This window comes from Sceloporus undulatus, chromosome 2, assembly GCF_019175285.1.
Source record: "Sceloporus undulatus isolate JIND9_A2432 ecotype Alabama chromosome 2, SceUnd_v1.1, whole genome shotgun sequence".
NCBI lineage: Eukaryota > Metazoa > Chordata > Lepidosauria > Squamata > Phrynosomatidae > Sceloporus > Sceloporus undulatus.
The window spans coordinates 20,954,312-20,971,205 of record NC_056523.1 but is presented as its reverse complement, the minus strand read 5'-3'; the positions used below and the strand labels follow the sequence as shown (position 1 = coordinate 20,971,205).

Sequence of the window (16,894 nt, the reverse complement as noted above, 5' to 3'; positions counted from 1 at the left end):
AAAAATAAATGCAAGAGTTTAGACTTTAGATAGGCATAGGCCCCATAATATAAAAGACAGGGGATTTTTTTTAAAATACACACCACACACACACCCTTCTTGCAAGTTTGTAATTAACAAGTTGGAAGCGGCTGCTTCACTTGTTTTGTCCTAATTTAATTTGATTAGGTGTTTTGGTACTTCGAAATCTATACCTCACAGTGTGCATCTACACTGTAGAAATAATGCAGGATGACAGTGTGGACTCCTGAGAGGTGTGGTTTTGCAAGGTCTTTAGCCTCTGCCAAAGTGTGCTGGTAACTCACAAAACTACAAATCCCAAGGTTATGTAGGATGGAGCCATGGCAGTTAAAGTGGTCTCAAAGTGCATTATTTCTACAATGTAGATGCACCCCCTGAGTCTGAATTCATACCCCTGCAATATGGCGCTGCCAACCTTTATTGGCCATGCTGGCAGTGGATTCTGGCAGCTTCTGTCCAAAACCGGGAATGTTTGGAAGCTCGCCTCTGACTCTTCCCAGGTTTCCGGCAGCCATCCGGCTTGGAGAGAGTTATGGTACATTTCCTATTGACTTGGGTGGGCCATATCAGCACCAGTATCAAGTATGAATCACCAGTTTGGCTTCTCTTCACTTGTCATGGTTAGTTTGTACTCCTGGCAACATGTTTGTTGATAATAGTTTTGTTTTAAAAAGCCAGTTGTCACACACAAATACACTTGCAAGTCAGAACTTGTTTCCTGAGATTAACTGTTTAGAAAACTGTTTAGATGACTCTCCTGCATATGGAGACGTGCATTTTTGTGCATTCTGTTCAAAGCCTCATTCTTTATGTATGAAAATATGTCGATTTCAGCTTGTGTGAGTTTTGGAAACAAGGGGGGGAAATCATTGTGTTTGTTTAGGGGAAAGGAAGTTAGAAAAGGCAACACCCTTTCCCTTGAGCATGTAAGAATACAGCAGAAAAGGAAACAGCGCATTCATGGCTGAGATCCCATCAAGTCTACAGAGAAGGCAACAGTAAAACCTGGAGGAAAGCTTGCTTGTGCCACCTGTGTGGAGTGTTTCAGGTCCCCAGGCCCTCTATACAACTTCTGCCAGGCTTGCTTCACCAAACACTGTGAGCTTGGGAAGAGAAAAAACCCATTGCCATCTTCTGTGTGGAGAAACCCCCACCAGAGTTTAAGTCTTGAAAGCAAGCAGGGAGCTGAAGAACATTGCCAAAAGAGTCCCAGAGCAGAAGATGAAGGTCAAAGAGGAAGGCAGAGGAGAGGAAAGGATTTGCCAGAGCCACCAGGAGCCTCTGAAGCTCTTCTGCAAAGACGATCAAACACCCATCTGTGTGGTGTGTGACAGATCGAAAAAGCACCAGGGCCACATGGTGCTTCCCATAGAGGAGGCCACTCAGGATTACAATGTAAGTGGAAAGGTTGGATTCCCTAATGTTGGAAGGGAGGCAACATGTATCCTGTGGGTGAGTGATGTGCTCCCAACTTGAGCCTTTCAGTACTCCATAATGGTCCAACTAACCCTTTTGGGGTATAAAATAATATAAATGAATTGCATCTTCTGGAAAGGCTTCCTGGAGAGGCAATTCAACTTTTAAATAGGTGGAAGATTTTAATATTCAAGGGTATCCAGGTGTAATGATGGCCAATGCCATCAGGCCTATCCTTAAGATACAGAGCCCTCAGTCTGTCCATCTGCCTTGGTCCAGGCCTCAGAGGGAGAGAAGAATGCTGGACCTGATCCCCTTCCCCTCAACCATTCCCTTCTCCTTTTGTGTTGTGTCTTCTTAGATTGTAAGCATGAAGGCAGGGAACCGTCTAATTAAATGATTTTATGTACAGTGCTGTGTAAATTTACAGCGCTATATAAATAAAGCTTAATAATAATAATAATAATAATGACTTGCTGGAAGAGACAGCTGAAAAAGCTGACAGCAATGGATTTAAAACAACATTAAAGACACATCTTTTCTGGCAGGCCTACTCAGACAATTTAGAATCATGACCTTTTAATTGGTATACTGTATATATTCATGTATAAGTCTAGAAATTTTAGTCAAAAATTTGAGCCCAAAACCTAGGTTGACTTATCCACGGGTCAATGTAAATACTATACTTTAACTCTTATTAAAAAGGGAACCATCCCCTGGTGAAAGGTAAGGGTGCAGGAAGCACAAACTTCCCTCTATTCTCTCTTCCATCCAGCCTTTAGTCTGAGCCAAAACAGTTATGCATAACATAATTTTGTAGATTCTTTGGCCTTGGACAATATCACACGACTTAAATTGGAAGTATAATCCAGTGTCATCCTGAATGCAATCATGCTGTAGTATTTATAAGATTTCCTATGTTGGCAGACACTTGGACTTTTGCACTCTGTGATTAGAACTTGGAGCATTTTCACTGGTGAAATGTAAATTTCCTTTGAGTTTAGAGCACACTGTATATCTTGAATCCAGTTAGTGTGCTCCCTATGTATGCAAGCACGAATGTATATGTGTATGCTCTGGCACACGCTCTATTCGTGCATCATGTCATGGGATGGTGAGGACCATTTGAGTATTCTTGTCAGACAGAATCTGTAGCAAGGGACTATTACTTTTTGGACTGATAATGTAGTCTACAAATAATTTTTCTGAGCTCTGCTGATAATTCAGACTTCCTCTCTGTTTAGAAAAAAATCCAAGATCTGGTGGAGTCTCTGAAGATGGAAAAAGAAAGAGTCCTTGAACTGAAAGCAATGCGCGCAGCAAGGAATAAACAATCTCTGGTAGGTCATTTCTAAATAGGGGCAGGCTGGGGAGGGAAACAATTCAGTAATCAGAACGAGTTGGACTATAACTCCCAGAATCCCCCAGACAGCTGGAAGATTTTGGGTACCATCATTCAAATTTAAGCTCTGCAAAGAGGGGCTTTCTGTCAGTCCCACAAGCATATTTGCTGAGGACATGAGAGAAAGCCTTCTCTATTGCTTCTCCAAGGCTATGAAACTCCATTCCATAAGAAAGCTGGCCTCCTCTTTGATATACTTCTTTGAAGACCATTCTATTCAGGCAAGCCTTTGAGATTTAAATTATGTAGCACAGCAGTACATGGGAAGTGATGTGCTGTGTCGTATTTCTTATAAATTATTTGCAATTATGTATTTTTAATTTTTACAGTTTTTAACCATTCTTTAAAAAGAAAATACTGTTATTTAATTTTTTTTAACGTTTGGAAAATAAGATTGGAACTTAATCTTGTTTTTAAATGATGATGACTTGGAGGACTCTCATTCATAGGGTTGCCATAAGTCAGTGGTTCCCAAACTTTGGTCCTCCAGGTGTTTTGGACTTCATCTCCCAGAATTTCAGGCCGTTGGCTAAGATGGCTGGGACTTCTGGGAGTTGAAGTTAATTGTAATTGTTTGTAATTTTACTGAGATTTTAAATGTTTTGTCTGTGAGTTGCCTTGAGTCCCGCCAAGGAGAAAGGCAACATACTCATGAAATAATAATAAGTATAATAATAATATTAAGAAGAAGAAGAAGAAGAAGAAACTCAAAATATTTAGAATCAGAGGTGGAAGAGACCACAAGGACTATTCAGTCCAACACCCTGCCATGCAGGAACTCTCAGTAAAAGCATTCAAAACACTTGGAGGACCAATGTTTGGGAATCACTGCCATAAGTTGAATCTGACTTGAAGGCACCTAACAATAACAATGCCCCCCCCCGGATCCCATTCCAGGAGAAAGGTGGGGTGCAAATTCAATAAATAAACAAATAAATGCAGATTATAATAGCAAGCAAACATTACCATCCTTGGGAATCTTGTCTGTCGCAGGAAACGATAACATCCGAGATGCAGAGAATGGCATGTGTCTTTAAACAGGCTCACCAGTTTCTTGAGGAACAGAAGCAGTTATTGCTGGAGCAGTGGGAATCGCTGCAAGTGGCAGCTGAAGAGCAAAGGGAATCAGATGCTACCTGTCTTTCAGAGGACATTGCATGCCTGGACAGCTTCATTGAGAAGGCAGAAGGAAGATGGTGGCAGCCAGAGTCAACATTTTTGCAAGTAACAACTTTGAGATACTATAAAATTCAGTGACATAGCCATGTTAGTCTGGAACATCAGTATGCAGAGGGATCTTGCAGCACCTTTGAGATTAATTGAAAGAGAGAAGTTGGTATCTTGAACTTTCGTAGACTTATCTACTTCCTCAATGGCTGAACACTATACAAGGATTCCCAAAGTTTGATCACCCAGAGTTTTGGACCCTTTCGCTCACGCCTTCCGACAGTTGGCCAATTGTCGGGGCTTCTGGGAGTTGGAGTCCAAAACACTTTGAGGACCCACAACCCTTTGGCACCACTACCAATAGTCCCTCTCTAATTTTTCAAAGAGCTAGCCCTGTGTTGTCCGATTAGCCAAAAATGGAAAGAGGAGATGGGGGCAATGACCCAGCCACACTTTGGAACTATGATCCTTTTATTAGCTGAATTTTGTGGGTAACATAAAATTCATGCGAAATGAACTACCGTGGTACCTCGGATACGAAAAACCCAGGTCGAATTTCGGGATCGAAAAATCCCCCTAGGGATTATTTTCGGGACGAAAGTTTTTTTCGGGTTACGAAAAAACTCCGGCGCTATTTTACAATGGAGCCCGGCCTCAGCCGCGCTTTTCCCATTAGCCGACTATGGGTTTTCGCTACGCAGGCTTTTCCGGTACGAAGCGCCGCGGACACGAATTATTTTCTAACCCGAGGCACCACTGTAGGTGGACTGAAAATCCTGTAATGGGGCTAAGGAGGCAGAAAAGGGAGCCTGGTGGCTTCCACACCAATGAGGCCCAAGAAATCCACTCTGAGTTTTAGTCTGAACTTTTAAGGAGCTATCAAAGTTTGTGAACTATGGGAGTGATTTCAGTGTGCCACCCGACATGGATGCTACCCTCTACCAGTGGTTGAGGCTTTGAAGCTAAGTACAAGGGAGAGAGTATGGTAATGGCAAGAAATAATGCAAGAATAGAGCTTGGGAAAGCCATTTTTGCACTAGAGTTCCAAGAATTCCCTAACCCAAGACACACTTCCCAGGCTCTGGTTAAGCAATAAATGATATGGGTGGGCACAGAGGATTTTGCTGCTGGATATATGGCTTGCACTTTGTTGAAAATTTGACTCCTCCTTCCATGGTTCAGTAGTTAGGATCACCTGATGAAATTGGCAGAAACGAAACTGGGTCTTGAAAGAGTAGACCCTAATTACCAAAAAGAGTCATCTATGAAAACAGGAGGGATATGAGCAGGCTTGCAGATGAACATAAATTTCAAGATGTACAAAACACTTTCCTCGCAGGACACAATGGATCTTCTCCCTCCCCCCAAACACAGCTAGGCGCATCTGCACTATAGAATTAATACGGTGATACCACCTTAACTGTCTGCTCAATGCTATGAATCTGGGTTTGTAGTTTGTGAGATTTTAACCTCTTGTCCAAAAACCCTGTCACAACAAACGCCAAATCCCAGATTACATATACTGACCATGGCATTAAAGCTGGTCAAACTGCCGCTTTTCGCATATAAATAAATTGTAATAAAAATGTAACTTTCCCCCCGTATTTAATACAGAATTCAGTTACGAATCTAACTGAACTGTATTGCAGTAGAATCTAGACATATTCAGCCTGTGGCGGCATCCCACTGCAAATTAATCCAGTTGACACCTTTATTGTCATGGCCCATGCTATACAATTTTGGGGACTATACTGGTCCCTAACGATGCCCGCCTTAGAAATTTCCGGTTACGAAAACCTCAAAAACTCCACACGTTTCGACGAGTCTCCCATTTCCCTCGCGCTCCCCATAGCCCAGGTTTTCACTGCGAAGCTCGGTACGAACCCTTATCGTAACCCTCCTAGCACCAACTCCGCAGCTAAGTCAAAACTCCCGGATCCATAGCATGGAGCCATTTCAAAATCAAGTGGTGTCATTTGATTATTTCGCGTCGATGCAGCCATCGCTCATCACATTGGTGGCATTGCCCAAAGGAACTGGCAAATTCGGGGGGGGGGGGGGGCTCCCCAAATCTCTCTGGAAGCAATGCTGACTATGAATCAGGGGCATTTTAACAGGAATGCCCTCTTGGAGAATTTGAGTTTAAGGTGAGGTGCCTGGCTGTCATCAAGTTAGTTCTGCCATGTCATAGGTGAGTTTCCAGCACTGATAGGAAATCAAAGGGCTTTCCACCCCTCCTTTTTTTTAAAGGACCAACACCTTCAAATTTAAAACCACTGGGGTGGTGTGTTGTGGGCATTTGGATCAGTGTTGTAGGTTATGATCTGCCCTTGGCCCCATTTTCAACCCCAAATGCAAGCTAATGCACCAGTACCCCCACTCCTTGCCACCCCAGAAGCCTCATACACAGGTAATAATATAATAATAATAATAATAATAATATCAAAATAATATAATTCCTCACCTCGAATGCCAGAAAGGATGCATTTTTTTGCTCTCCTAGGCTACCCCTGGATTCCTACAAACGTATCAATTTTTCAATTTACATAGGAAAGAGAACATACATCAATTGGTAACATTCATCCACAATCATCCAAAGGAAATAATAGCCTGCCCTAGCAAAGCGTATCAATTGGCCAATTGCAACTTACATTCAATTGGAACATTCTCGCAATCCAGCAGAATTCCAAGAAAGAATAAACGCATAGACAGAAAAAAATAAAAAAAAAAACACAATCAAAGGGAAAAGTCCCGATGGATAGGAAAGGCTGTCTTCTCTCGCCCCCCACCGCCCTGAAATGACCGGTTGCTAGCTCACCATCTATCTATATACCCGTGGACCTCGGATACGAACTACCCAGTTACGAAATTTTCGGGATACAAAAAATCCCATAGAATCACTGTCCGGGTTCACGAGTTTTTTCGGGATCCGAGAAAATTTCTGGTGCTTTTTTCGCTTTCCACGAAACACCGGCTTTCCCCTTAGCCGCCTATGCAATCGGCTTACAGGCCTTTCGGGTTACGAAGCGTCCGCCGGAACGAATTAATTTCGCTAACCCGAGCACCACTGTATCTATATCTATATATTGCCAAGACATGCACTTTTGCCAAAATATTAAAAAATAAAAAGGGGGGGGCTGAAGGGAGCGCCGTCGTCCCTGCCTTTGACACTGACCTGAACTGACCCTTTCCTTCCTGCTAGGGAGCTTTGCCCATTCGCCTTTTCCACTGAGCGGAGCGAGAGTGACCTGTCCAGTTTCCACTGACCCATGGAATCAATTGGGAAATAAAAGGGAAAGCAGCGCAGGCATTCTGACTGTAGCGCCACTTAAACACTAATAATATAATAATAATATATAATAAGAATAGCTCTTAAGTTCCAGGAGCAAGAGGAAATGAAAGTACAACAAGCAAGCACCCAAAAAATCATGCGCATAAATTGTCAAAAGTGGCTGCTTCTGCTGCATCCATTTCCCTACATCCCCCAGCTTGGCCCCACAGCCCTATTTCCCTGGGCAATCCTCCTCCTCCTCTTTCCTTCCGACCTTCCCCTCCCAAGCTGCCCTGGCTCCTTCATCCTCCTCCTCCTGCTCCGTTAGAGAATGCCCTCCATGGCTCCCTTCTTCCCACGGCTCCCTCCTCCTCCTCCTCCTCCACTATCATCACTTTCTCCACTCCCCCCTCCCTCTTACAGCCTTTTGCAGCCCAAAAGTCACACTGATTTTGCCTTTTGCCTCCTCTCAGCCTCCAGTCCTTCGGCTCTTTCCTCCCCCTCCCCTCAGATGAGGGGAGGGAATGCTCTGACCTCTGCTTGCCCTCCGACCCTAATCCTTCCCTGAATTTGCCCCGAACATGATCGAGGGCAAGTTCATATTTCGCGTCATAATTTCGCTGAACCCAGGTCTTTGGGAAAAAGATGGATTTTATAGCCCGTATTTGGATAACCCCGGGGTAAGGGGCGGCAATTTCCTTGTGCAAACCTCGACTATGGATGTGTGACAGATTGGACGGGGCCCAATGATGCTAACTTCAACATGGAAGATTAGGTGATTTCAGAAAAAACGGCTGTGTTTTGTAAAATGGTAATGTGAATGGCCCCAGCTTAACCACAGGATGCATGGGTTTTTTTGACGGCGCAGAAGCAGATAAACTTGGGAGACAGAGAAGGAATTGCTGGAAACCGTGAACAGGAGGAACACACTGCAGTGCAAATTTGTTTGTTACGGTTCCCTAACCTTGGACTATGCAATGCTGGAACTGTTTTCTCTTTCTCTTCTGTTTTTCTAGGAAATGAAGAAATGACTTGTGAAAAGGTGATTTGATACCTTCTTCACTCCTAGCTGTATAGGGGACAATCTGTAGGCCAAAACATGTCATTAACGATATGTGCAGAGGACCTTGTGTTCTTTTCTGTTAGGGATGCTGGAGTTGCAGCTCTTCTCCTGGTTTCACTCTCACACCCTGGTCAGCGGAAAACACCCAGTTTGACCCGTAGCTCGTAGTCTTGCTGAAGATGTCTTTTGTAAGCTTCTCTGCCGTTTTTTTTCTTGTGGTTTCTTGTTCAGCTCTCAAGACACCAGTCAACACCAGTCGTCTCTTAAATAAAAGATTACTTTTATTCTACTATATCCCCTTATGCACAAACAACAATTCACTACTCACAAACTCACACTACTATACTCCTCAATCCCCACACTACTATACTCCTCTATACCACCACTACTATTACTCCTCTATACCACAAAAAGTATTGCCACCTTATGCGTATATAGCATTTCGTCTTCCTTTCATTATCAAGTTTGCCAACCTTGTGGGAGTTTACTCCATTCTGATTGACGATTACCCTATTGGCCAATCTCGCCTCACCTTGCATCATACATTACTGTCCACTTCAATGACTCTAGGTGATATCAATTTGCACCTTTTACTTTGTCATGCCTTCATAGTCTGGCTTTCAGGACCCTTTAATACATTATCACCACACCTGGTGACAATTCAAAACTTTGCTGTGTCATTTTCTTTCCACTCCATTCATATACTTATTATATTTCTTGTGACTATCTATCCCATGTGGCTTTTCCTGCCACTCCCTCCGAACTAGAACCTTGATTGTGAATTATATTGTCATTCAATCAACTGAGACAATCTCTGTGTTTTTTTCAACTGTTAAAGCCTTGAAAAATGTCTTGCTATGTTTTGTTGTGTCTCTATGTACTTTAACTCTATTTCTCCTTTCTGGACCCTTTCTTTACGTTTCTGGTATCTTACACCTACGTACTTCGTTCTGTTTTTCAGACTTTTGTTCTGCCATTGCTTTTTATACAGGACTGCCGAATCTTCATGAATTTCTACCGGAATTTTAAAGTTTTCATTCAAACATCAATAATTTTTCAATCCCCTGTAACCTCCTTTGCGATTTCATTCAAAGCTGCGACTCGGCCTCTTCCTCCCTACTTGCTCAATGCTACGTTTGTCTGTTTTCTACTTATCCACCCAATGCGGACTTTCGCTGTATCTATATCATTCCAGCCACTGACTTTGTCTCCTGATTCCGACGCCACATGAAACTATCTACATAACATTCCAACATCCAGCATTGCTTTTTCTAATATCAACTTCTTGTCATGGTTCCTTCAGATACCTCATCAAATGTTTCACTGTTGTCCACTCCTCACTTCTCGGGGGCGGCACGCGTGCTGCCCAAAACAGTGAACGGGTAGGATGAGCTGTTGGTCTGGTTTTATGGCTAGAAAATAAACTGTTAAAGATCCAACAACACGTCTAAACAATCTGTTATCTCAAACCCTCTTTGTAACGGCCGCTGACACAAAACACGGGGCGGATCGGAGGGTGCACAACCCGTGCACGCGGGAAACAACAGTGCTCAACGAACCGGTGCAAGTGGCGGGCTGTGACGCAGCAAACAATGGTCCGGCGGCAGGCCTTCGACATTGAGCCCTAAACATAAGACGGAACAGACCCAAAGCGGGCAACACAAAGGGAGGGTGACAATGCAGTGTGTCACCAACGCAATTTCTTTCGTTGATTGGGCTGCAACGCACAACTCGTCCACATTAGGATCAACAAAATTACATCTCCTTTTTGTGTATACACACGCATCTGCAACCACCTTCTCTTGTAACCTAACTTCTCCAATTCTCATTGATGCATTAAATTCCAAAGTCTTGGCACCTTTGCTGAGGACCGTACATGTTTCCTCAACTGTATCTACCTTCTGGACTACCACCTATTCCAAAACCTTGAGCGTTGCCTCCCATGGAAAATCTCTTCTTCTAAATTTGCATTTAAATAGCTGTCTCAAAATCAAAATGCTTCACTATCAGGTCTCTCTTTTGCAACTGCTAATAATTCTTAAACTCTTGCTTTTGCGGTTTGGAGAAAAAGTTTCTGTCATAATTTTCAAACTGTTCCTTCGTGAACGAAAACGCCTTCTTTTGCTACCAACCCTTGCCTTATATCACACTACCATCATGCATGTCTTTCCTTTTATAAACCCACTGCAGCCAATGACTTTTCTATCCTTGGGTCTTTCTACTATTTCAAAAACATCTTTCCTTCTAGCAATCAATCAAACCTCCATTGCTTCACACCCTTTTACTGTTCCTCTCTAGGAAAATTTTCATCTCCGAAAACTTTCTGGTTCTTCAAAACCTAAAACAAGCTTTTTGCATTCATGCGTCACCACAAATCTGCGGCGATCTTAAGTCTTTGACTCCGTCTAGGCTACCTAACTCGTTGTTCTGCCTCTTCTTCCTATCTTTCTACACTGGACGTTGTGCTTTCTTACTGAATCTTGTCCTCTGTCATGCGTTGTGGTTTTTGGTTCTGGACATTTCCACTATCTGAGGATACTCTCACTGCTACTAGTGTATGGTTCTTCTGTTTTACTAAACCCCTCCATTTCCTGGAGATGCTTGGGCTTTGGTCTGAGTCTCTGCCTCACTTGAGTTGCCTACTTCACAAAACACTTCCTTATTTGCATGGCGTTTTTCCCAACCAGCATATCTTTCAAAATTGGCGATCTTGAATGTCTCACCTTCTTTTCCTCCCCCCAAATAGAATTTTTGTTATACTGTTTCCAGGAATACCCCAAAAACATCATCTTCTACTCTTGGGTTCACTTTTGTTTCTAAAGCATGCAGGGTTGGTCCCTATGCATATTGAACCAACGATCTTAGGGTATTTAAAAATTAGGAATTCTACCATTATAGAACTCTATAAGGAATATCATCTATTCCTGAATGAATAGAGCCTATTGGAATGTGTACTCGCTGTCAAAACAGCCTTCACCCCAAAAATTATCACTTACACCCGCGTCGTCAGCCAATCCTACAAGATGTTTTAACTTTTGATTTCTGCTCTTTCTCTCTGCAAGCCCCTCCTCACTCGTAGGACATGCAGGATTTGTGTGTTGTGTTTATGCCAACCTTTTGGAACCCAATAAAACAATTCATTAGATAACAAATTCCCCTCCTCTCTCAGTTATAATTTGTCTACTCTGCATATCAAATTTTCTTTTCAACCCTTCTTATCCCAGATTTTAAGCTTGCCCAGCTTCTGACTTATTTTTCAGTATTCTGACAAATGTAAATTAGTGTATCTGTCCACACTTACCAATCAAATAATACCTTGCATCCTTCCTTATGATAAACAATTGCTTGGGCAACGTCAGCATGTACAAAAATTCAAAGCGTTCTTGTGCACTTTTTTGTCTTTTTTGCCTACGATATGACTTAATTTCCACTTGACTACAAATTGGTACAATCCAAATGATTTTACATGTCCGCCACTCTCAGTTGCAGGGCACAACTGATTAGGTTTCTTTAAGCATTTAAAGCTTGCATGGCCAAATTTTTATGTAACTCATGTATCAATCATTGTGTAACGGAAAATTATCAACATTGTTTTACATTTTCTAATTTGTAATTATCAAGACTTTCCTCTAGGAAAGCAAGCTTATCTTTCTTTAGCCCTATCCGCAAAGCTCACCCATTTAACTTTTATCTTGCAAAGGTTCTTTTCCAAAATTACAGTTGTAGTCCCTGGTCTGTTAATCTCCTGACTGATACTAAATTGTTTTCCAAACTCTCTCACAGTAGCACCTTTTAAAACTCTGTTTTAACCCCGGAATGTAAACAGATCCATTCTTCTAACTGAACTTACTTCATTGCATTAGTAGAACTTACTGCATAATATTGGCAGACTTACATTTCCAAATTAACTCAATGTCAATTTACAAATATACTAGTTGCACCAGCATCTATTAAACCATTTAAGAATATTTTCTATGTTCTCTTTTATATTGTGGCACGGTTCCTTTGTTGAAATGCCCCTGACAAATGTCGCTTGTTCGTATGTGTTGTTGGAAAGTTCCGCGTCTGCAGTTGTTATCTCTCTGTTTGTACGTTCCGCAGCCAATTGTTGACCAGTTTCTTGCAAATGTACCTGCCTTCCACATATGGTATGGTAAACAACTTCGTTTTTCTCTCGCGGGAGCTGCTGATTGGTGTTCTCTCTAACTCAGGAGCGGTGCAAGTCTGGTGCGATTTCTGTGAGTCTTCTTTTCCGGACACCTTTCTCTGATTTTCCTCCAAAATTCTTTGCACTATTAAGTTCTGCTTAGTTCAGTCTCAGGCAGATTCTGACGACTGCTCTTGATGATCCCATGAACTTCTCAGCCTCTATAGGTCGGATGATAACATTGCTGTTCTTTGCTTCTTATTTGGACAACTCTTATTCTGGCCTCACAAACAGGTTTTGCTTTCTTTAAATGCTCAATTACACCACTGTCCCTTAGTCATCGCTTTTGTCTATAGATCTTTTAGACCAACACATTTTGGCAAAAAGCGTAGTTGGCGTTTGTCGCCTTTCAAGAGTCTCCCAAACCTCTTTTGCGGAGCCCTACCTCTAACATAGTTATTATGTCCTCCTCGAGCGATTCAACTACAAAACATGCTTGCCTTGCTATCTCTTTCTTTGGCGGCGCATTGCATGGGCTGCTAGCCCCGTCTCGACTGTAGCCCATAAACCTTCTTTAATCAGTAGGACTGGCATTAAAAACTTTCCAGGTGAGTAATGTGGGAGTTAACTGCAAATTAAACACTTCCATCTTACTGTGCGTGACTCAATTTGGCAATAGTCCTTCTGCGTTGCCACAGCTTGCCTCGTATCGGGCTTTCCAACAAAACCACCAACACAACTTCACTCACGAGCTTACCAGTGCAGCGTACACAGCTTGTCTGATCGGTCGTCCCAAACTTTCTTTCTTTCCAGGAAGTTCAGCTTCTGTGGATGTGGGTGTTCCAGTTAACTGGTCTGGGCCATAAACCCTTGTTATGGCTGATGGGAGTTGCAGCTTTCCCTGGTTTCACCTTCACCACCCTGGTCCGCGGACGACCAACCATTTGACCAGTAGCTCTGGTATTGGCCTGAAGATGTCTTTTAATCTTCTTGCAGTCTGCTGGTCTTGTTAGCTCTAAGACACCAGTCAACACAGTATCGTCTTCTGTATTTAAATCGATCTACTTTTATTCTTACTATATACACTATGCACAAAACAATTCCATATTCACACAATCACACTACTATATCCCCATACCACACTACTATACTCCTCTTACCAACTACTATACTCTCTCTCTCCCCACACAAAGTATTGCCCTACATTTTATGGCTATATAGACTTGTCCTCTTATTCATTATACAGTTGCTCCCCCTTCTGGGCTTGTACATACATTATGATTGACATACCATACTTTGCTCAATCTAGCCCTCACACTGCACTCCATACATTACTGTCACTCACTGGCTCTAGGTGATATCCAATTGCCCCTTTTACTTTGTCATTTGCCCTCATACGTCCTTGGCTTTCAGGACCTTCTAATTACATTACTCACAAACACCGTGTGACAATTCAACTAAACTTTTGGTGTCATGTTACTTTCAAAATACATTCAATACATAATTATATTTTCTTTTGTCGACTATATATCCAATGTGCTTTTTCCGACACTTTCTCAGCAGGTTATGTGGAGTATAGATCCGCAACCAGAGAAACATCACCCAAGGAAAGACTTTCCGCTGATGCTTCTCTGAGCAAACCGGACCGTTTATCCCGGATTGGCCTTTTAGTCACCAACGCACTGTACAAAGCGACGGGCATGCGAGTCCTTCCTGAATCTTTCATTCGCGAAACAAAGCCAGAGAGATCGCGGGGACTCCATTCACACTTAACCTAGTGACGCGAGAAGAGCCTCTTTTTCATCTTCTTCCAGGTCCAAGAAACAAGAAAAGGATCGTTATCCAGAACTCATACGGGGATTTTTCACCAGCTGCAAGACCAGGCTTGATTCTTTGGACCTCTGCAAAACACTGCAATTGCCAAACAGACATGAGGAGAATTTAAAGGTGTATATAAAACCTGAATGTTTGAATGTACAGTCAATACCAGACTGAGGACATTCAGCAGCTAGTATAGCGTCTCAGGAAGGAACCTTGTATAACATATAATCTATGGACACAGCTTTGCTTTTCGCCCATTCCAGAGTGTACTTTACTATAATGCAAATTTGGGACATTTATTTTATTTAAACCCAATTTCCATCCCAATCTCCAATCCCTCACAGACAGCCTGGAACTCCAAATAAAAATATTGTCAGTATTATATTCATTTATATTCCACTTTCCCCAAAACCTGGGATTTCAAAGAGGCTTACCATTTAAACATAACACAATTAACAACCTATTAAAAAACCAAGCAATCTTCTGACATGAAGAAATCTCGTCTGCTTTCAACAAGGACACTCAACCGTACATATAGCAGCTCCCCAACCTACACTGCACTTATAATGTTAGAAAAAAGTGGATGTTCAATTTGTCACATGGCTGTATCTGCACTGCCAGAACAATAATCACCGTTTGGCACTTCTTTAACACTGCCCATGTGTTCAATGCTCTGTCAAATTCTGGAATCCTTGTAGTTTGTGAGCTAGCTCTCAGCCTTCCCACTCTTTCCGAGGAAGTCTCTGTTTTTGTTGTTCTTGTTGTTGTGTGCCTTCAAATCATATTCCAACTTATGGCAACCCTAAGCCAACTCTATTCATGAGGTTTATTGGCAAGTTTTTGTAGATGGGGGTTCCCATTGCCATCTCTGAGGCTGAGAGCAGTGTGACTGTCCAAGGGTTGGGTCACCCCAGTTGTTGTGCAGGCACAAGCCCAGATTACAAACCATGAATCCAACACTCATGCTGGGACTCCCAAATACACAAAAAGTCAGAGAACTCTGCTGTCCATAACCACAACTACTAATCCCAGGATAGTCTATAGTCATTGAGTAGCATAGGGCAGTTAAAGCACTGTCCGGACTGCCAGTGCAGCATGCAGCACACTACTTATAACCACCAACTGGCGCAAACACTATTTGCCAATTATTGTACTAGTGGAGAGTTTGGTTCCAGGCACCTCCCGGGGCATACCAACATCAGCTGGGATGTTGAGAGTCCCATTAAATACAATGGACAGTAAATAAATATCCCTTATATAAACATGGCAAAATCAAGGTCGTTCTTGGAATATTGTATGTGTGTCAACTGTGCTGCGCTGCGCATGCGCGCGTGCTGGTGTCATTGCAGACCATGGATAGCTTGAATCTGTGGAGGAAGGAATCATTGGATATGATTGGAGGCCCAACTGATTCATTTTAATTTTAACATGAAAACTTTGAAGCAAGAACCTTTAGAAGTTGCTGCTTTTTGGTTTTCTGCACAACCAGAAGTGGCGAAAAAGATATGTGACTGGAAAAACTAGATTTCTGTTCTCTTTTCAGTTGCTTACTTGTGATAGACTAGTTTGTTTCTGCAAGTGCCCCCCACCTCTTTTGTTTCTTTTTTCCTCTTTTAACTTAGATTCTCTGTCTTCAGAAGTAACAAAAAAGTAATTTGGAACTTGTCCAGTTCATTGCTGGAACTGCAACAGTAGGCGCAAAAGTACAGTTTCTTCTATTTCCTCATTTCCAGTAATAGGATTTTATTAAACATTTTTATAAGGAGCAAAGGAAGAGAAAAACACAAGCTATGAGCAGCCAAGATGATGAATGGTGTGTGTATTATCCAACCAGCAGAGTTTTTCAACATTGACAATTTTACATACTGTATCTTACGCCGGAGCCAAAAGAAGCCATAACATAGATTGTGCCTTGCGACAACAGTGGCATCCATATGTAGTGTCCTCACTGCAATCGCTAGGGGTCATAGGACAGATGTTTCTTTCAAAGGGTGCCTTTTTCTGTTGGAAGATATTGATGAGGATGTTACAATTTCGATCTCACTTTCAGTGTGCCAGCCCCATTAACCATCTTGAGATATTATTATCTTGTTACTGCTTTACTATGTCCATAGTCGCATTACTTACGGCTGTGTTACCATTTAAAGCCAGCGGCCAGGAATATATGCAGCCCTGCAGGAGCAGAGTGTTGGGACTGCAACTCCCAGCAGCTTTAGACCAGCATAGCCAAAGATAAGCCATGCTTGGAGTTACGTTCAACCACATCTGGAGAGCCACATAATCTCTGACCCCCGGCTCTCAAGGAACCACACTATGTTAGTTTATATTACAGGCTGCAGGAAAAAAACATTGACTTGTTTCACCAGAGTTTATAACACAGGTTACGGATCATTGGTAACGGATAATGGGTGCTACATTGACCCTGAGGAGGGCAAAGCGTTCATGGATTTTTGATTTTTCAACCCGACATGTCTGCTCCACACCTAGGACCTCTTGCGCGGTTTCTTGCCACTAGCTAAATCTATTGGTCTCCAGTTTTGCAACTCCTCTTCCAGGATGCCAGCCAAATTATTACCACTTGCTTTT

At 42.4% G+C, this 16,894-nt stretch overlaps 1 protein-coding gene and 1 long non-coding RNA gene across 7 annotated transcripts in view; one reads left to right on the top strand and one right to left on the bottom strand.

Moving 5' to 3' along the window:
- Positions 1–761: 761 nt before the first annotated feature.
- LOC121924008 (zinc finger protein RFP-like) overlaps positions 762–16,894 on the top strand; it is a 25,051-nt gene continuing 8,918 nt past the window's right edge. For 4 of the 6 annotated variants that reach the window (XM_042455054.1, XM_042455052.1, XM_042455051.1 and 1 more), the window contains exons 1-3: positions 762–1,416; positions 2,682–2,777; positions 3,833–4,063. In XM_042455054.1, the coding sequence (XP_042310988.1) occupies positions 1,243–1,416; positions 2,682–2,777; positions 3,833–4,063 (501 nt within the window). In that variant the 5' untranslated portion in view covers positions 762–1,242. The remainder of the gene's footprint in view (positions 1,417–2,681; positions 2,778–3,832; positions 4,064–16,894) is intronic. The other 2 variants (XM_042455053.1, XM_042455056.1) reach the window with 2 other exon arrangements.
- LOC121924031 overlaps positions 4,041–16,894 on the bottom strand; it is a 21,978-nt gene continuing 9,124 nt past the window's right edge. The window contains exon 3 of the long non-coding RNA XR_006102509.1: positions 4,041–4,146. This is a non-coding gene — a long non-coding RNA (uncharacterized LOC121924031). The remainder of the gene's footprint in view (positions 4,147–16,894) is intronic.